The following is a 22,164-nucleotide window of genomic DNA, read 5'->3' as shown; positions in this document are numbered from 1 at the left end:
TCCCCCTGCAGACAACATATAATCTCTTATGATAAACAAAGGGAAAGCAAATTAAAGTATAATATTTTAACAATAATAATGATCTTAATAATGGTAAACTGTCCCAAAAAAGAACATTTTCAGTTTTAAAGTTCAATCTACTTACAACCTACCAAAAATACAGCACTAATAAGAGTAAAAAATAATAATAATAAAAAAAATAAAGCCAAAGTTGCATGCGTTAGTAAAATCAACAAACTAAAAAGTGACCTTTAAAAAAAAAAGGAGAACGTAAAATGTAAACCTTGCTCAAAGCAAGATTGCTGTCGCCTGTATCAAACACGCAGTGGTTAAAGCAGTCGAACAAGAAGTCCCTTTTCTGACCACGGCTGTATCCTGTATTTTCCAATTATCACCTTTTAAAGGCCAGCTGGGTGCATTCCAAACCATCAGGGGGCAATTCCATTTGCATTGCTCTGAGACAAAGTCATGCTCAAGTACGCTCGTAGTAAAGTTCATTACGAGTGGAGAGACACCATCATTGCTTTCATTATTTTGGGAACAGGTTTCCTCATTTTCTGATCCCGGGCCCACATTATTGATCCAATCTTTCGCGCTCTCTCAGCTATGACACCAATCAGAATCCGCACAAAATCAGTGCGCTCAACGCGAGCCATGGGGAAATACACTTCATTACGAAGGAGAAAATTGTCAGTAAGGATAAACTGGGCAGTTTGTTTATCTCCATGTTAGTTTTCCTCTGCCCTTTACTCTTTATCATCTCCATAATAGCTAGTCTGGTCTATATCAGTTGTTATATTTGTATTTTGTACTTCCAAAGGGTTTTTACTAGTATTATCTAGTGGTAATCCCAACTTTGAAAGTTTTTTTTTATTTGGGCCACTGATGCGCTTCATTCCTTTTATATAATACATCATTATATATATATATATATATATATATATATATATATATATATATATATATATATATATATATATATATATATATATATATATATATATATATATATATATATATTTATTTATTTATTTTTTTTTTTTTTTTTTTTTTTTTTTTTTTTAAGGTGGTGATTTAACATACAATTATAATGATAATTTTTAATTTGACCCAACTGGTATTATAGGTATTTTTAAAGCGTATGATGTGCCTGCACATATGGCACCAAAGGCATAGCGGAGCATAGCAAGGAAGATAAAGTCAACAGGGGCACAAAAACAGCTTTATGACGACTCTTATTCAACATAATGGCAGATCAAACATGGTGCAACAAGAAAAAGAAGTGAACAATGGGCACCCGTTCTCACTGGTGGAGATATATCTAAATCAGGAAGCTACTGTGTGAATGGAGGTGGGAGAATGGGGGGGGGGGGGGGGGGGGGACGGAGTACAAAGGCCCGCTTAGAGCGTTCGCAGTGTCATGGCCCCTGATCTGTCCAGACAGAGCAAAGGGGACGAGGTGTGAAGGAGGAGAGAGACGAGGGCCTCTGGGACACGCACCCACCTCCACACCAGCAACCCCTTAATGTGCTGTGTCTAATGCGCCTATTTAGGTTTTGGGGAGCAACAGTGCACAGACTCAGGTTTTTGGGCGGCCTTGGGGCGAGGAGCATGGCTATCACCTATCCAAACAGCTGGGGTTCAGAAGGGTAAACAAAGGTCTGTAGGAAGTAGCGCATGGCTGCGGCCAGGCCTAAAAGGCATGGCAATGTGTCTAAGAGATGCTTAACGTGGTCTGACTACAGGCAAGAGGTCTAGAGGTTTTGCTTGCTGTTATTATTAGATAATTATATTTTGCGGTAGCTCACGGGTCATTACATTCTCCCACTTCCTGTGTATATATCAGTATCGTCCCTTCTGCCTCCGCACTTTTAAAATTTGTCCTGCGCTGCATTCTATTGACCGACCAGCACTGTGGGACCATATCCAATGTCCAATTCCGTCAAAGATGATTGACAATTCGCATACAGTTTGGCCTTGTATATGAATGCTGTGATAGCATATTCCTATATTCCGCTGAGAGTCAGCTGATGCGATCTTGACTGATGTGACCTGCCAAGAACTAATGCTATGCTTGATAAGGATAACCAGAAATCCATCAGAATCAAAAAGTGACCCGGCAACTGGTTTTTCCAATAATTATGAACACAAACCGTCTGTTCCAAACACAAGAAAGACCCCCAAATGTTATTTTGTTCCATTTAATATTTAGTGTCCAGTTGCCTTAATTTGCAATTTTGTGATGGGCTCATTGTCAAACGGACAGATCAAAGCCGTGCCAACTGGACTAAGGGGGGTTTGTGGGGACTAGCCAGCACCGGAATTAAAGGGAAAAAGCCTCAAAAGGCTGTTCCTCTAAAGGCTTTGGTGCCATTCCCAGGTCGTCACTTTCAAATGACCTGGTCTGTAATTCACACGTCTTCATAATCATGGCCCTTCGTGTCGACTGAATACAAATCCATGCGGATCAGACAAATAAAAGAACTTTGCTTTTATAAAAGGCCGGCCGTGCCACCACCAATTTCAGCCTATCTGTTTGTTGGGCCGCTCAGGAAGGTTAAACCGTTTAGAGGACCTTTTCAGCTAAACAAACCATTCCCTCTCAACCCTTTCAGACATGAGCACCGAAAAAAATAAATGCCGTGGGCAAATTTACAAGGCTGCTTTTCTTTGTTCGGAATGTAGCCACAAACAAAGAGTTTGTGTCATAAGTTCTTATCTACAGATAAACCAAACAATGCCAGTCACAAATGTTGGTAAAAAGAGTATTTCAATCGCAGCAAAAAAGCCAAAAATGAACCTGTTAGATCATTTTGCAGCTGGGGCAGATTCTGATGAAGAACGCTCTTCTGGGGACATTTACAAAGGTGTTAAAATAATTCACTTTGTGCTCTCGCGGAAGCAGAATCAGAGAATAATTAGCCTAGTTGTTTGTTGGCACATCAGCTATTAAGTCATAATTAGTTCAGAAGTGAATCGTTTGAAAAAGGCTGTTTGAACCATGCACTACTTCCCAGATGAACCTCTGTTTTGTGTAACAATTAAACCTTTACTTAGACGCACACCTCTCAAGTCACCAACAGAGTTAAATATTTTTGACCCGAAGCCCAATGTTCAAGAGGTGAAAAAAATGAAAGGATTCTAAACAATATGTACTACAAAAATCATTACATATTGATTTGTTATAACATGTGTAGGATCCTTTCCCAACTTCTGAATTGTAGTGACGACAGTGTGAAAAAATGGGGTATGCAACACTGATCACAACGGTTCACAAATCACATACAGGTGTTGATTGACGGATGGCATCCACAACCACCCCCCTACAAGTTTATGATAGATCTGTCTCCACAATACACACCGCAAAAAACACTTTCTATTGGATTTTTCAGAAAACCTACATACATTTCTTTCTCAACTCGTGTTATGTAATTGCAAATTTAAAAAAATAGTGCAACAATATTTTGTTACAGCTTTTGCCAAATTTAGCCTCGCACTACCATTAAAAAATAGGTTATTGTTTCCTTGTGTAACGTAACCTCTCATATTTAATGTTCAATCTTTGCACAATTGAAAAAAGGCCAATATTTAAGGACTTCCTGTATCACACCCTAGTGTCCAAGAAACAGAAACACTTAACGAACAGCGTTCAAACATGCATTGACTACTATGAGTACTAGTTTAAAAACTATTAGAGCACATCACGGTTACATTCCCATTGACAACCCGGTTGTCCTTTAAAATCCCTTCTTAAACACTTAAATGCATAAGGCTTCCCTGCTATTTAAAGAAACATATGACATGACAACACAGTTCAGAAAAAGTGCAGCCAAGATTTGTTGTCCTCTTCCCGACCCAATCTGCCGAGCGGTCAGGGAAAAGATTAAACAGACAACAAGGTCCGGTGAAAAAAATAAAGCTTATACGTCACGGTCACACCTCATCCCAGGGGTCAGCCTCAGGCCAGACCGTGTTGCAGTGCTACATGCGATACTGTATCGCAGCTTTCTCAGCACCTTAACAACATGATGATCCCGTGATTAAGACTGACATGAGCTAAGCCCTGCCTGACACAGTCATCGCACCGTTACCATGACACCTCGGTGCTGACACCAGCTGCGTGCAATGGGAAATGGGTCTTCAGTCGCAACAAAACAGGCTACAGTCTATGGAGACTGTGGTTAAACCAGACTGGCATTCTAGATTCATCATATTAACAGTATTTGTGGCATAATTTTCATTGCCACAAAAAAAAAAAATTCACTTGCCCCTTGTAATTATCAAGGCAAAAATCTAGGCTTCAGTTAAGCACATCCGTCAATAGATGTGAATGACGTTTGACATCAAAAATCACCATTTCGATAGTATGGCAACCAAACAAGCTTATATTAATAGTAATTTAGTTTTTGTCAACCTCTACCTTGTCACTATGACAGCACAACTGCAATTAACAATAAAATAAATACAAAATTACTTAGCCAGCTAAAATAACACACAAGACTTAACAGAAGAGTTATCATGCAAGACAGGGTTTTAGAAAATGTATAAGCCTAACATTTCTGCATTTATTTTATTTATCTGATTTTTTTAAATTAAATTATTATCTTCAATTGCAAGTGCTGTAATGAAACTTTTAGCTTTTAAAACAAGTTGCAATTATTTTATGTTAATCAATATTATGCTAAAAATGATATTAAATAAATGAGTGAGGGATTTCGGTAATGCTTTACTATGTACTCATGTGCACCCTAAGCGCTTTACAATCATATTGTATCAATCATGTTGATTGAGCTCAACTTGTATTGAACCCTGAGTTGGAGCTACCCCCTGGTTTTTAACCGCATCTGAAGGGCAAGTCGTCCACCCCCAGTTTACAGCCGAGGCTGACCTCCTCTATTCCTGTAAATAAGTGACGTGGCTTTAACGGTGCCCAGATCCAGCCATGGGAAAAGGTTTCCAGCCTCATCAGTCCTTCTCATAACAAAAGGACCACTTTTCACTGCACCTCCACGAACAAAGGAATCTGGCCAGTTCCCAATACGGAACTAAATTACGGAGAATGGGACACTACCTTCACAAATGACCCTTTAACTTAGGGTAAACCTTGTGGCGTCACAACAAAGCTACACTGCATCTTTTCACGGCAGAAAAATGCAGACAGCTTTTGACAGTTGTTACCAGTTTCAAGGTAAAAAAAGTGCCATCATAAAGCAGAGTCTAGGAAACAGGATAAGCACTCCAGCCAAGACTATAAAACTCTCGCTGGGAACTTGAAAGCCACGCAGGCAAAGTTGAGGGCTGCCATCTGGAAACAATAAACAAACAAAAACTAACCAAACAAATATTGCGTGTACTCAGGAGGCACTAACTGTAACCGAACCAAAGGCAGCTGAGCCTGGAAACTAGCATCTTAAGGGGGTCAGTGATGCGTACAGACGCGTCCTATGAGGACAGATTTTTCTCTTGAGTGAGATGAGGGGGGGTGGGGGTGGATGAGGATGGTCTTTGGCTCAGTTGAGATCCTGTTTGTGGCAGGATCTTGGCCTTGTTCTAATGAGCTACAGCACTAGCAGGGCAGTGTCGGCCCAGCGATGTGAACAGGCGCCCATCACGCTCCCCATTAAGAGGCGCAAGTAAACGGTCTCGCTTGCCTGCATGCTCCCACCTCCAAAGGCTGTACCGGTTCACCCCCCTGGGAAAAGGACAGGATACATGGAACAAGAATTTCAGGAGCAGGCGTTCTACCTAGAGAGCTTTCGGAAGGGCAGAAGGGGACAGAGTGGAGTAAGCAATAGTTATGATACCAATTCAAAAAAGCTGTCTGAGTACATGAATCTTTTTGGGCCTTAGGGATGAGTTATGATGCTTGGGTTGTTGTCCAACATCCTACTAGCCAATTAGATACTACAGGGCCACGTTCACACAGCACTAAAATATGGTTGTCAGTTCTGTATTTGAGTCCTTAATGCTGTTAAGTTCATGCACAGTTCAGTTACGGGAGTGATAACTGCATTCTATAACCTAACTTACATTGGAACGTATGAACAGAACTGGACTGGACAACTAGTTGTCTGCCACAACATTAAATGTGAGAGAACTGCTTTACGCTGCACAAACGCGTGTCAATTGCGTGTTGCGGGTTTTCATGCATGACATAGATATGAGGTGTGTGTCATGAAGGTTTTAGATCCAGTCAATGTTCTCCAACTTCCATCAGTTTTGTGTTCAACGCACAACTCAAATGCTCTGCTTTCCACCCAGACAAAAAAGCTGCTGTCGGTTAATAAAGGGTGACAGATGAACTCACGGCCTGTGATTTTTAAGTTTTATGGATGCCGCCTTCTTCGATTACTTTATTACGTCCTAAATGCTGACAGTGTGAATGTAGTTTAGGTCGTATTAATAATAACTAACTAGGCTAGGTTGGTTGTTACTTGTCAAAAGTGCCTGTACTTTGGTACCAAGTCGATACTGAAAAAACAAAATGCACAAAAAAGAAAGAGAAAACAAACCATACCGATACCCAGCTTTCTGAAGTACAGATAGTACTGAGGACCGCTGTGGGAGCATATATATTATATATATATATATGTATATATATGTATATATATGTATATATATGTAATTTTTTAATAATTTTTTTGCATGCCATAAAACCCTCTTGGAAAAGTTGCATCAATAACTTTAACCATTTTAAAATAAATGCACTTGGCATATTCGGCAAATGCATTAGGTGTTAATTCAGGTTAATTGAGACACTTTTTACCACTGAGATAACCGTTTCTCCAAATTTTTCTTCCAAATAGTAAAAGTTTTAAAAACGAGACCCATAGAATGCATCTGATGAAGGTCAGGAGAACTTGAACAACCTAAGTATACAAGGCTGTTTAGGTAATCTGCTGACTAGTCAATTTAAATTTTTATTTTGCGCATTCCTAGCTGGTACAAATGAATACAATAATCTAATAGTTACTGACACTGGGACAAACTACTTTCTAGCCTAAAAGATAAAAGACAAAAAGTAGGAAATGGAAAGTAAGGCATAATCACAGGTGTGATATCCATAATTAGTAGGTTTTTTTCAGGCTTGTCGTGCTCCTAACACATATCTGCCAAAAGCAGAGAAAACTGATTAACTCTCTCCAAATTTTGCAGAAGTGTGAATACCTGATTTTTTTTTCAAACTGGAAAAACAGTATTGCATTTATAGCACACAAAAAACTACTAAGCATAATCTGTAAATTGAAACTGGCAGGAGTACTTTAATTAAAGTTTTTAAATAAGCTTTTAGTATTATTTTCCTGAAGGAAAAATAAGAAACATAATCATACCGTATTAGAAAAAGTGCGTTTTCCATTTGAACTTTTTTTTTCTTTTTTTCTATTTGACACACCATTTGATTTAAATAAAAAAACAGACAATTTGGAAGAACGAATTACTAGCGTGTCCATATAAGCAACAACACTGAACACTGTGCATGTTTTATCATTTCTGAATCTGACAACAGCTGTGTTACTTTCGTATGATAACAGTGTTAAACAGAGACAATTTCCTCAGAGAGAAAAAACTCCACCAATTCACAGGCAGGCGCTTTGTTCTCCACAAAACACAAATCCAAAGCATTAAAAACCTGTAATGAAAAGAGAAGTCCAATAACCTAAATTTGACATTTAACAGTTACTATAAAATTAACATTTAATCACTTATTCAAATCTATAAACATACTTCCTAGCAACAGAAGCCAAATGTTCAATTTGGGATTGCAATAGTTCATCCAACACAGTGGGAAAAGAGCCTTAAACCAATAAGAAAATTACTAAAGTATTTATAGAAACTACAACTAGTGTTTTAAAAGTCCAAAGCACTTTGAAACGCTGTGAGAGTATACAGCTTGCCCGGGCTGTAAATAAGCTACAGACACTATTCTGATATCAAAGCCATATAAGACTGGTCAAGCAGTTTATATTCAGGATCCTGAGCGCCACCTATCTTCCAAATGCTGTCGAATGCAGAGCTCGAACCGCCTGCTGCGTAGCCTGAACCACGACGTGCTCATTTCCAAAGCTAATGAGAAACGGTGGAACGTTGGCTGGCTTGGTGGAGCCTCACAGACACAGAGAGAAGGAGCCTGGCCCAACCTCAGGGCTCCTATCTCCCCATTTCCATGTGCTGCACCATGGGAAATCTGCTCCTATTATTATTTCTCCTCTTATTGCTTATGTTCTTTTAATATTTTATTCAGTCATTAAAAAACGGATGGATATGATTTCATTGCACGCTTCATCGCCGGAGACTAATTTCACTGTAAGTGCTATTTGCTCTGGCCTTTAAATCAGAACTTAAGATCCGTGTTTCTACATAAAATTAGCTGCCTCTAGTGATTTTAGGTGGAGAGATAGTAGATTTAGGTTAGGTCAGTCATGCAAACTCACACTTATTCAAATATATTTAGAGAGAGAGAGAAAAAAACAGTAGTTCTATGGTTGTACTTTATACCAGACTAGAGCTTATTATACACTCAAAATAATAAATTAACAATATTAAATTAGAGCTAAATAAAACTAGATAAAATAAATATCACATTCATAATTTTTTTTCTTGATAAGTATAACTTAGTAGTACTTGTACATTTTATGTATTATTTATATTGCAATGAAATTAAATATGTAACATTTAATTGTATAATGCATTACTAATACCTTTTATTAATTAATTTTTTTTAATTAATTAAATTAAATATAATTATAAAACAATGTAATCCTAATTTCCTAATACCATTGATTTTATTAATTGTATGTTAATGCGATTTCCTAAAATTAACCTATTTGTTGTTGTTATTATTATTACTGTCTATAAATGATAATATTGTTTTAATGCTATAACATTTCTAATAATAAATTATATGTTTTATTTTTTAATAAACAATACATACATACATACATACATACATACATACATACATACATACATACATACATACATAATATATACACTGAGAAACAAAAACAAGTAAAGAATAATTATTTTTAATAAAATAAGGACCTGAAACTTTTCATTGACTTGCAGGGCCTGCACTGCCTACCTGGTGCGTGACTAAAGGGCAATAATCAAACGTTGCGAACACTGACACCATGGGGAATGAGAGAGAACTGCTGCCACAAACCTGAGCATCTAAACCCCTAATGTCTACCATATAAAATTAGCACTAACGTTAATAATTATGATATATAAGACAGAAAATGCATGTTGATTACAGTTGATCTTGGCACAGCTTGGCACTCCCAGCAGAGGCTGGCCAGTCCAGGTGTCTCTCCAGAGCTCTGCCTGGAGTATGATGAACTAAGCGTGGCAGACGCTGTGGCAGGAGATCATGCAAGCCAACGCACACATCTCACACTGCAGCCAGTTCACCTGATGCAAGCAGTGACTCAGTGCTTTCTCCATAAACATTTTCAAATAATTGGTCTGTTCGGTTTAGTCACGCACACAGAAAAGCACGTTTATCAAAGCCAGCCTTCAGATGTAGCACCTTTTTGTTTCAGTGTAAACACTGACCCTAAGAGCTGTGTAGCATCATAACAGTTTTAAAACAAACAAAAAAAATCTATCAATTGGGAGAAAATACTAATATTACTGTTAATTATTTTAAAAGTCAAACGAATTTAAGTTATAACTAACTGGCTCTTGTGTTTCTCATCATTTGTGCCACTCTCACATTCAAACTCATGTGAATCAAAGGCAAAGTTTCAACATCCAATCGATGTTATGTCTGAAAACAGTGAATATTCCCAAAACTGTTAATTCAATCCGAGCACAAGCTCGATCGGTGAACCGCACGAGTCCAGGGGTCTGGCTCAAGAACAAGATTCTATTGTTGCATTGTTCACACATTCCTGAAAGGCCATGTTTATACAGATGCGAGTCCACGGCCTATCTGAGGAGCCGCTCTCTGGCCGAGACCCTCCGTTGATCAAAGCATTTAATGCAAGAGCAGAGGCACTTGTTTGGGTCGGTGGGGACTCAGAGAGCAGATCTCCATCTGTTGGCCGTATGGACCTTCTCAGTTACCTCCGGGACAAGAACGCTCCGAACTGCCATCCCTCTAACATTCAGTTTACTCAGCTGGCTCCCAATCCTGTTACCTCCCCTTTGTTTTCCCCCAGAACATGTGTTAAGTTAATGCTCTGTAACAAATTTCAAAGACCCAATTTAGGGGGGTCAACAACAGGTAATAGACCGATATATTGACGCACTGATCTGAAATGTGAGAGCAAGACGGACGCACAACCGATATCTGTTTTTTCTGGTTACGTGAAGTGCAGAGACAAATAAACACATCTCACAACCTCACACACTTTATGAGGGAGCGGCATAAACACAGCTTATACTTATTCCACGCTAAAACAACCTTAGGCTTGCTTTGATCCCACCGGGTCAAGCCGGTTAAGCCACATTTCGGATACTCGGTTCTCTGTATAGGTAGAATTTCGTTACAGTGAGGCTCTGGTTCTTTCGTAATTGGATTAAGGCCACACACCTCTGCTCCTGTTACCGGGACCAATCAATGTGGAAATGAGTTGTCAACACATCACTATTTACTCAGCACTCATTTATTTTTCTATGGGATGCCAAAGGCTGCACCTACACTAAAAGGCACCAGATGAGGGGAGACTGACGGCTTTGAACATTTAAAATGATCTGTCCTGTCCTGTTGACTTTGTTCGGAAATGTCACAGTCCTTCCACACACACACAAGGAATATTATAACAGGAAACAACAACAACCCTAATTTATCCCTTTCATGCACTGCCAACGCAGTTGATATAAAATTCAAACGCGGGACAAAGTAGCATATTTGATCCAGTAGTTTAAAAGCAAATAATATGAACAATTAACTTGATGGCGATGGGCACAGTGGGATATTTTATGGTATGGCATTTAGCATAAAAAAGTGAAAATCTTATTAAATAAGCAAATACCCATTAGATTCGGATCCCGAAGAGAAGTTCATTAAAAAATGTTTCCTAGATGAAGGCATCTAGAACGCCATCTTTGATTTATGCTAACAAATCGCTTTCCATTGCTTCCAGGTATTCGAGGGCATTTGCACAGTTGCTCTTAATTGAAAAAGTTATAGTAGCACATTACACTTCATGGTTTTATAACCAGTACTATAAAGTCTTGGCAGGCCTCAAAAGGGGAAGCTGCCCATTAACTTATAAGGTCCAGGCCCGGGAAGTGTAATTGACAAGCTCTAGGCTACTTTCATCACTTGTCGAGTTCATAGCGTCAATCCATGTTTCCTCTGGGATGCTGTTGCATCTTTGACGTGAGGGTGTTTGTGACATATCCCAGTCTGCTTCCAAGCCAGTGGCTCTCGGCTCTCCATAAAACATGCGCGCACACACACACATACAAGCACACACATTCCGCTCACGGCCCTCGGAATTGGGTCCAGCCCGCGCAGTTAGCCATGTGTTCAAATTTCCTTCCAAGCCAACTCAGTTTGCTTTGTGGCTTTTGTGGAAGGCGGGGGGAAAAAACCACTCACATCAGCTCACAGAGTTATTAAACAAATGGAAAGCTGATGATAATCCAGGCCCTCTATACGTGTGCTCAGGCAAACTAATTTAACAGTGAATGTGTATGAAACACATTCCTTTAGAGAAGCTGAACAAATGGATTTGTCTTCGAGGGATAACAAACATGAACTGCCGGTTTAATTAACAGAGTTAAACACATCCTCCTGGATGACCTCGGGCACCGAAACTGTCATTGGACGCACCACATATTCACATACTAACTGCAAATATGACAAACCCTGGCGTGACAGTCACAGTTCACACTGTACATTAGCTGGCCCATCAGTAGAGCGCCTCTGGAAATTCATCTGCTATGAATTACAGCCACCTGGCACCATGTCCTGATGACCAATGCCCAATATGGACAGATTACTGGGACCTTAAAACCATGCCTTCTTTGTAATTGACATTTAAACTGTTTGAAGTCCCTCATTAAAGTCTCTCAAGAGGAATTAGACACAGATGTACCATGTAGAATTACAGTACTAATTTGCTTTAGTGATTTTGACTGGTTGTTTGGATTACCTCTGGAAATGACAAGCTTGTCATACTTTTTTTTTTTTTCATTCTTAAGCATACAAAACGTAATTTAATCATATCTGAACAATGTTGAACACACTATAAAAAATCACATTTAAGCATGGTCGTAATCATGTCATGGACCAAAATACCTTTTTTTTTTATCTGGTCAAAACTGTGACTATAATGACATTTTAAAAGGTGTCTTACAACAAAATCAATAAATGCATTAATCGATTATAATGACAACAACAACAACAACAATAATAATAATAATAATACAATTCTAAAAATAAAAGAATACATGTTGCACATCCTTTAGAATTAACCACTGACTCAAGACTCTGTAAATAATAAATAATTCTGTAAATACAAAAGATATAAATCAATTATATATATATATATAACACAACTCATTTAACTGAGTGTTATTATCTGGAGTTTAGTGCAAATCATATGGACCACTTTTACTCAACTTTTTGTCATTTTAAAGCTTGACAGCCCCAGCAATGATTAATTTATAATCATGAATACACACACACACACACACACACACACACACACACACACACAAGGAACAAGTTATTCCTGTAATTTATTATTATGTAATTTACTCATGTGATAGCAAAGCTGAATTTTCAGCATAACTTCGTCAGTGTCTGATCCTTCAAAAATGATTCTAATAAGATTTGCTGCTCAAGAAACAGTTTCTATTATTATCAATGTTGAAAACAGTTGAACTGCTTAAAATTTTTGTGGAAACCATGATTTAAAAAAATACTTTGATGAAGAAATTTCACAAATGTATTCTCATTGAAAAAAATATTTTGTAACTATAAATTTCATCAATCGCAAGCATTGTATAATTGCTTTTTATTGAATATTATCGCTTGAATGTAAATTACAATGAAGGCACGGTCAGGTAATGTAATATTAGTATGTTATGTCCATTAATATGTATCTAACCTTATTATGTTAAATGGTCGTGTATCATCAAGGGATAATTTACAGGCAGTCTAGGGGGACGGCAAACAAATGTCAGGTGTATTAGCACGCTATAGCGCTACTCTACTCGAAACCTTGCTGTCTCTTTCTTCTCACATAACGTTAGCTGTATAATTTCAACTCAAAACCATATTTAATTTCCATAGATTCTATTCAAAACCGTTCTGCGTCTGATTAGAACACGTACGTATGGAAATTAATCTGCTTTCATATCAAACCATTTAACGTTACATATCCGATAAGACATATAAACAAACGATACACAAGCAGGATTATAAACTACGTCTTCAAGGCGTTTTGTGACAGAAATAGTTCATCAGAAAGAAACACTGTTATTATTGTAAAAGCATGGCATCCAAAAATGTAGGCTACGTCAATGTCATAGGCTACTCATAAAATAGGAGTTATTGTCATGTAGTCCTTTTATTTCCTCCGCTTGTTAATATGGGACGCCCTTTCTAATGCACTTTTAAAAAAACGGCCAGTGTCATTAACACATAATGTATAATAGAAAGCGGAGAGAAACCTCCAGTAGGTTCAAACTTACAGCACAGATTCTCTTCTGTAAGCACGTCCTATGCGCAGCGCCATGTCTTCGGCTTCCTCACATGAGGTGTTCCTATTGGCTGCCTGCGTCGCCCTGTGTAAAAGTATTGACTTTTGATTGGCCAGAGAAAAAAAAAGGTTCATATGAGTAACCGCCCCTTTCTGATTTAAAGTGGCAGACAAATGCGTATGTTCTTGATGAATAATGTTCACCTTTAATGGGATCTATACTATCATGTCTAGTATACGTTAATGCATGTATGGAGACTGTTAAACACATCTCTCTCTCTCTCTCTCTCTCTCTCTCTCTCTCTCTCTCTCTCTCTCTCTCTCTCTCTCTCTCTCTCTCTCTCTCTCTCTCTCTCTCTCTCTCTCTCTCTCTCTCTCTCTCTCTCTCTCTCTCTCTCTATATATATACGCATACATACATACAAACAGACCTCTGTAATAAAATTAAGAGACCACTTAACATTGAGAAATCAATGTTAAGTGTGTAAATACACTGTGCACATTATAGTAAATAAAATACCTGCGTGACCAAGAATGTGCAGCATAGCAGAATAATGTGTGGGATTATACCACAATGCAATGCCCTAAACAGAGCTTCCATTTACAGTGTGGAGTATAAAGTATAAACCTTGAAAAAATTTTTTTCCTCCATAATGATTATATCACTCACTACATTAAATGCATATCACATGACAACAATGTAGAACACTACTGTTTTTTTTTTGTTTTTTGTTAGCATATACTGTATACTGATTTAGTAAGCTGGTATTCCGTTCCAAGCATAGCCTCAGTTTGGTGATGATCCTGGTTGTCATGTCTATGTGCTGACGTGCACGACACCATGACTGTAGCGCACTCCAGGAACCGGCGCACAGCGGTGGTGAATTACTACTACTACCGTCAGCCAGGTCCATGCGTGGCAAACAAATGACACGCAATATTTGCCATGATTAAGACAGCAGGGGACACTGAGGAAATGTCAGGTTTCAAAAACCCTTTCGCAGACTATATATGCGATGGTTGTGCACAGCATTGCTTGCAGGAGTGGAAAAATGGCCAAAAAATACCAAAAGAAAAAACAACAACTATGGCATAGTCATTTGCATTTTAAGATAAAACAAATGGGCAAACCTTGTCAGATCTTTTTGATCTGTTAAACTTGTCCAATAAAACCTTCTATTTTTAATGTCAGATAGTATACCTGTCATGCACATAGCATCAAGATGTATTCTTTATACTGCACTTACTGGTACAAAAGCAAACTGCATATTCAGGACAGAATAATAATACAATAATCAGATAACTAAAACTAAGTTTGCAACAATATCACAACATAACAGGTGTAGAATGGGAACTCATATTCAACATATTGCATATAGTTTCAAATTCCTTTCAAGGGTTACTTGGAAACTCCCTTTTTCTTGCTCAGTGCCTTTCATCAACCTCAATTGTCGTCTGTTAATCCAGTTTTGATAGCATTTGGCACACTTTCTTTGGATCACAGCAAGATCCACGACTTCTATTCTGGTCTCCCCTAGGAACCAAAGAGCGCCCAAAAGAAGCCAGAGTTCGGTTGCCCCGAAAAGGAGGCCTGTGCCATCTGATGAAAGTTGCTCAGAAATGCACGCAGCAAATCATAATCAGACCGTCTCACTTTCTATACTAGATCTAATACAGCAGCACCAGCATTATTTGATGCCACTGTAAATCATGGAAAGTGGATGATGGCTATTGAAAGAAGCTGAATGTTATGATTTGATGTAAGAATATATCGAATACACAAAGTAACTCTTGACCGCCTTTGTTCTCTTTGGTCTACCCTGGTACAAATGGACAATGAATCAGCAGGGTTTGGTGTCTTGAATGTCTGGTTGATTGGAAATCTTGAAATAGAGCCAACTCTGAAGCTGGAGATTAAAGAACAAAACATGGACAAAATGTATGGATGGAAAAATCACAATCTAACTCTGGCATTTTAAGTAAGCAAATGCTCTTTCTACATTATATTTCATATTATACTGTGAATTCTGATGAAATGTATTATTATCCCTGCAAATCAGTTTATTTAATAAAAGTTTATTGGTTATTCATCTTTGATATTATTACAGAAACAAGAATAAGTAAGTGATATAAACATCAAACCCAAAACAAATGCGATAAAATAATTTAAGAAATATTGTATTTATGTATGTCTTGTATGGAGCCAATGTTAACAAATGCAAATCACAAAGCTTCCTTATGAGTGCCATCAAAGCTCTTCCAGTGTTGGCAATGTTCACCCAGGGGTACATCCCATCACAGAAATGTCACTGGATTTGGTATGAAACCATGACATTTACATCTAAGATATCCATTGTGATTTCCAGGAAGATAAAAAAAAAAAAAAAAAATCTCAGACACACATGTAAGTTAATGTTAAAATAATAATACTAATATTTCTGCAAGAAATATCTTCATGCAAGTATATATATATATATATATATATATATAGATATATAGATAGATATATGTCTGTGTGATATTTCTTAGTTTGATATCAAAACAAAATTCCCTAAATGAAAGTGCAATGATTAAACAATTATTACACTATCTGGCATAAGTGTGCACGCACACACACACACACACACACACACACACACACACACACACACACACACACACACACACACACACACACACACACACACACACACACACACACACACACACACACACACACACACTAGAATATATGATATCAAAATAGATATGGTGGAAGATTTGTGTTACATACAAAAACATAAAATCTAATATGTTTTAATAAAATAATACACTTTCTTTTTTTTACTTGCAAACAACTGCAACTGATACTTTTAAAGTTATGATTGTGGGGTTTCCCTTTTTTGTTTTTGAGGGTTGGGGGTTCTGAAACCTGCCAAAATAGTGCTGAACTATGCTGCGGTGAAACCTAATTCAAGACAGCAACAATTTGTGACATTATCACTGTGCATTTATAATGAAGAGCCCAACCCAAATTTAAAGCAGGGCAACATGTCACAAACAACCCATGTCATGGCCACAACACCTACAACCTGTAAAATCACGATGCCGAGAGTATTTATTCATTGCCTTCTCGCATTAGTAGTGCTCTCAGTTTAGGATGAGGTAGAGAGTCCGTCCTTACTGAACCGCCTTCTTCCGCAATTCACATTAAGTATTACAAATGATATCATGGCAATTTGTCACGCTCCTCAGTTCAGTGATGTTTTACCGACTCATTTACTATGATACCTTGTTACGGATCCAGCTGCGAATCAGAGGCTTGTCATGGGGCTTGGGGCAGACCCCCCTCTGCGGCTACCCAATGACCTGGAAGGCAATAGGGGATGCCAGTGCCTAGAGCATGTGCTGCACTGACAGAGCAGCAGGGCTCTGTCAAAAAGCCTCCCATACAAACTTTCCAGATCACTCTGTTTTTAACAGATGAGTAAGCAGCCACGGAGCGAGCCTTCGGATTTGTGAATCACAGGTTTCTTATTTGGTTCTGGTGGCCCTTTTTGACACACCCTGTATCGTCTGCCTCCGAGGGGGATCGTGCACTGGGGAATCTGGGCAGAGGGGGGGAGATTGCAAGTGGCAGGGTCACTGGTTGGGTTAAGCAACAATTCAGATATGTGCTTTTAACAGACAAATGCCTGTGAAGGTATCTTGCAAGATTTTATAGCACAAAGATGGCGATATTGATCCGTGCTGGTCTGGAGATACTCCAGTCTGCTCTCATAACGCCAGCTTAAAATCAGTTGGTTGATGTATAGCAATAAATATCAGATTTTGCACTAAATCTATCCAGGCATACAGTTCGAACTTCAGTGATTTGAGCATAACTGGCAATGTCACAAAACATTAGCCCCTAGAGGCCCAAAGTAAATGTAGTACAGCAAAGACTTTGAGTGAGATTGTGGTCGTTGACCCAGTAGCTGCTTGCAGTCAGGGTTGGCGGACCTGATCTGCACATTAACAAAATCACAGGAAACGCTTTCAAGATCGCCCAACCCCCCATCCACCTCGAGAACAACTTTCTCACCTCATTTAACTAAATTAATGAGCAGGTTCAGGCCCATTTCAAACAGACAGAAAATAAAAGAGCCAATGAGAAAAATGGTCAGTTCTCTGCACCTGCCGTGTTTGAAGTGACCGAGCATGTGTTGCATTTTAAATGTTCATGCATTTCATTATTTTGCATATTTTTAGATAGCATTGATTGCTGTGCTACTATTTAGTTCTCATGACCTACCCTTTAGATAAACTCACTTCTCATATGCTGTCTTTCTTTTCTATTTTTTTCCCCCTCTGGTGACCTTCCACTCTCATCAAACAGACAAGGACAATATGTTTGCTTATGCCATGGTCATGTGATCTATGAATTGATATGAGTTCATCCATTATTCATACTCAGTTTTGCATAAGCATTTCCCTATCATGCCTGTCACTTACACAGTCAACATTATGAAAGCGGCTCGTCACAGACACAGCCTCACAGTGGTCACAACTAGCTAGTTAGTACAGACATGACTTGCACAGGGGACATGCACCAAATGCCACTCCACTGACCCGTGAACTATAAAAACAAGCATACAGCGACAGCAAGACATGCGGTGGCAGTATCTGATTATTAATATATTATTGGGGCGAGGAAACATGCCCCACTGCCAAGCCATGGGTAAGCATGAATACATTGGCCCTCAAGTACACGCCGGTGATGAGGGGAAAGGTGAAAACAGGTTATATTCCACTTACTTACTGGACACATAAAAGCAGGTCATGTGACAAATTGGGTCTAATTATTATAGGCGCCAATGTGGGCTTATTCTGCTCCATATGCATTATTTGAATTGACACATCATATCTTCAGCTGAAGAATGGCGCTTAGCTAAAACTGTATAAAGTATAAAACTCAATGTAGTGTCACAGTGGCAGAAAGATAAAATAAAATTGATATTATAAATACATTTATTTAATGCATTTGGATGTCTATATATATATATATATATATATATATATATATATATATATATATATATATATATATATATATATATATATATATATATATATATATATTAGACAAAAGTCTGGTCATCAAGGCTGAATTTATTTAAACCACTAACGACAGAATCGTAATATTACAGTACAGTAAAAACTGTAATATTTTGAAATATTCCACATAATATAAACATAATTAAAATGTAAATAATTCCTATAATGGAAAAGCTGAATTTTCAGCAGCTATGTTATGTTGTTATTTTTATTTTTTTAAGTAAATCAAATTAAGCATTTACTTAATACCTCTTTAAAGCATACATTTTAATCAATTTACATAGAGATTACTCATCACAATAAACTACTGTCAGTTACTCCAGTGCTGAGGATGGCTGGACTATCACCAAAGAAGTTGTCATTAAAAAGTGTTTCTCTTGCAGTCTATAATAAATCTAATCTGTCAACTGTATCAAAAAATGACACCCCTGTAGGAACTGTTTTAATTCAAAGGTACAGGGGTTGGACAATGAAACTGCAACACTGGCCAATATAGTGTTGGAGGCTTCACACATATATGCACGGCCTGGTGGCCAATCTTCACTGATTTTACATTCCATCAGTAAGAACAGAGTGTGAAGGTTGAATTAGCAGAGCAATAGCACGGCTGTGCATACAATATTACAATACACACAACATAATGGAAGACATATCAGTTCAAAAGAGGACAAATTGTTGGTCTCATCTGTGACCAGGACAGCAAGTCTTTGTGTATCAAAGGCTATGGTATCTGGGATAATTTGGGCATACCACCACGTAGGATGAACCACATCTAACAACAGTAACTGTCGATGCAAGAGGAATCAGCCTAAAGGGATGTCCATGTACAAAGCTGGACGTATCCCCAAAACATAAATCCACAGCTACCTAACTCACTGTAGATTTAAATGCACAACTCAACTTAAATGTTACAGTGTGAAAAAAAACCCAAAGAAGCATAACACCCGGACTGTCGTGCGCCCAGAGTGTAGCAGGTGAGTGATCAGTGATAGTTTGGTTGATGGGTTGAACCATTCTGAAGGACCATGTGCACCTAATTGTTCGAACATACCCTGAAGTGGGTGCCGTGTATCAGCATGATAATGCACCAATACAAACAGCAAGACTTCAGACAGAATGGTTTGATGAACATGAAAGTGAAGTTGAACATCTCCCATGGCCTGCACAATCACAAGATCTAAATATTTCGAGGCACTTTGGAGTATTTTGGAGGAGTAAGTCAGAAATTTTTTTTTTTTTTGTTAATGCCCCACATAGAGGATGAACAACTCTACAACTGAGTTCAGCAGTCTTAAGTTACCAAAGCTTTTACTTTTCCTCAAGCCAAACAAAGACCAATTCACACTATCCTGACGCATTTTCATTGTGTCCATCCATCAGCTAATAAAATAACATAATTAACACTTTAAAGTGCTTAAGGTACCAAATTTGCTTAAGCCCCTCAATACACCCTTAGCACTGACTAGCCGGCCTATAAAGCTCTTTATGTTCGCACCTTTTTGATATAAATATCCTCCCACCCTGGGCATAGGAAAGCTGTCAGTAGAACATTTGTTTTCCATTTTTCACCACTGAGGGCTGTTCAGGAGGCAGAAGTTTGACAAGGTGCTAAAAATTTACACCAACACTTACTATTTGCCCTTCAGAAAATTTTAGCAGCTTAGCAGATGGGGTTTAATCTGGCACCATTTATTTTCTTCCCATTTTCTCTCATTCCAATCAATGCCACTGAGTGTCCACACATTGCATGATGGAAAGCACTTGAGTCCACTGACAAAAAGAGGTTGCAATGTGGGATACATTTATGTACACTGCTTACTGCACATTTTGGCAAATGTATTCATATAGGCTAAATGTATCATGCATACACAAAATTTGCATTCTGGACACAGTATACACAACAGCATACTGCATAAATTAACATGATGAGTATTGTAGAACATATTCCAAACAGCCAGAAACAGGAATAGGATTTCACACAGTGAAATACAGTAGATTTCACAATTTTACACAAAATAGCAAATAGTTTATTTTAACATGAGGTTTTGCTTTAGTCTCATTCCAATATCAGCATATAAAAATGGTGGAGTCTTTTTATAATATAAAGCGCAGCACCGTGTGGTTAAACCTCAGATGATGTTACTTGGAAGGGCATTGTCAAGAGGAATGACAGTAAAGTGAAGTTGTTGTTCTTTTTCTCAAGAAAACATTATATCTATATTAACCATTTCCAAACCAGTGCAACAATTTGCAAATTAAGCAGAAAAAAGCAAATCAGAAACCATTTGTTTACTATGGGACTGATCCAAAACTCTTGTGGTCGTAGCCACCTCAGCTCACATAAAGACTTTCCCAGTGCTAAGCTTTGAGTGCCCTTAAATCATACTAAAACCACAGTGAGTGATATTTGAGGCTAAAATAATGTTCAGGAACTCACATCAATTTGCAAGAATTTTCAGTGTAAGGTACACTGATATTATATATAATTTGGTAAATTATATGTAATGTGTTGTGCATTTTATTTGTGCAGAGACGAATATGTGTATTTTGTAAAACATTGCATCAGTTACTAATCTGTTAAACAGGGTTTACTGAACAGACATTTAGAAATGTATTTTAAAGTGCAAAGTACTTAAAATCAAAACGTGTAAAAGCTGGGTAAAAAACTCACTTGCATTGTAACAAGGCTATGTGTACCGTTCTATACACTTTTAGTCTTCACAAATACAGAAAATAGCAAGTTGTGTAGGAAGATATGTGGTCAAGTGCGAATACCACAAGTAATGGCATTGGGACAGACCCTATAAAGGTTTTTTCAGAATTGAAGAGCGATTTATTGCATGCTTTATGGTGTCATTTCCTGTTTGCACACGGTGTAAGATATACATTTCATTTAACTGAATTCATAAGGCGTTTCGCCAACATAAGGTACAAGTATTTGCATTCTTTTACAAGCACACAACTTCTACCTGAAACGCCTTCAGTCGACATCCAACTTAAAAAGACTTTTCTTCCCTATAGTTATGTATACTTGATTTTGTCCATTGGGAATTGAGTTGTCTGGGAGGGGAAGTTATTTTGATTACAGAGGAAGCTATATATATATATATATGAAAAATGTGTATGGAAAAATCATTCATAATGAATAAGAATTGTTCATTTTGATTTCATGGTTACTTTAAAGTGTACAAACCATTAAGTCAGGGACCACATGTTAGTTCCGAGACATACACAATTATATAAACCACCCTATGAATAGATCTTCACACATCTGTTACCTCAGTGTCTGAGCCTCCATAAATGAGACCGCTATTGCTCAGAGCAAGCCCGTCGGAAGCTAAGCGATCTAGACGCAGGAGATGCCTCAACACAAGACCGTGTTGAAAGCGCCCTGGCACACGTGGAATTCCACGTGTCAGGTGGCGAA

At 38.1% G+C, this 22,164-nt stretch overlaps 1 protein-coding gene across 3 annotated transcripts in view; it reads right to left on the bottom strand.

The window, feature by feature from the left end:
* clybl (citrate lyase beta like) overlaps positions 1-22,164 on the bottom strand; it is a 185,196-nt gene that overhangs the window by 63,473 nt on the left and 99,559 nt on the right. Inside the window, exon 1 of one of the 3 annotated variants that reach the window (XM_067443980.1) lies at positions 13,654-13,746. The exons of 1 other annotated variant lie outside the window; for it this stretch is intronic. In XM_067443980.1, the coding sequence (XP_067300081.1) occupies positions 13,654-13,697 (44 nt within the window). In that variant the 5' untranslated portion in view covers positions 13,698-13,746. Of the gene's footprint in view, positions 1-13,653; positions 13,747-22,164 lie in introns of those variants that run through there. One more of the 3 variants, XM_067443979.1, reaches the window with a different exon arrangement.

The sequence above is a fragment of the Pseudorasbora parva genome, chromosome 5 (assembly GCF_024679245.1).
Source record: "Pseudorasbora parva isolate DD20220531a chromosome 5, ASM2467924v1, whole genome shotgun sequence".
In the NCBI taxonomy this organism is placed as follows: Eukaryota; Metazoa; Chordata; class Actinopteri; order Cypriniformes; family Gobionidae; genus Pseudorasbora; species Pseudorasbora parva.
This window is presented reverse-complemented; position numbering and strand designations above follow the sequence as displayed.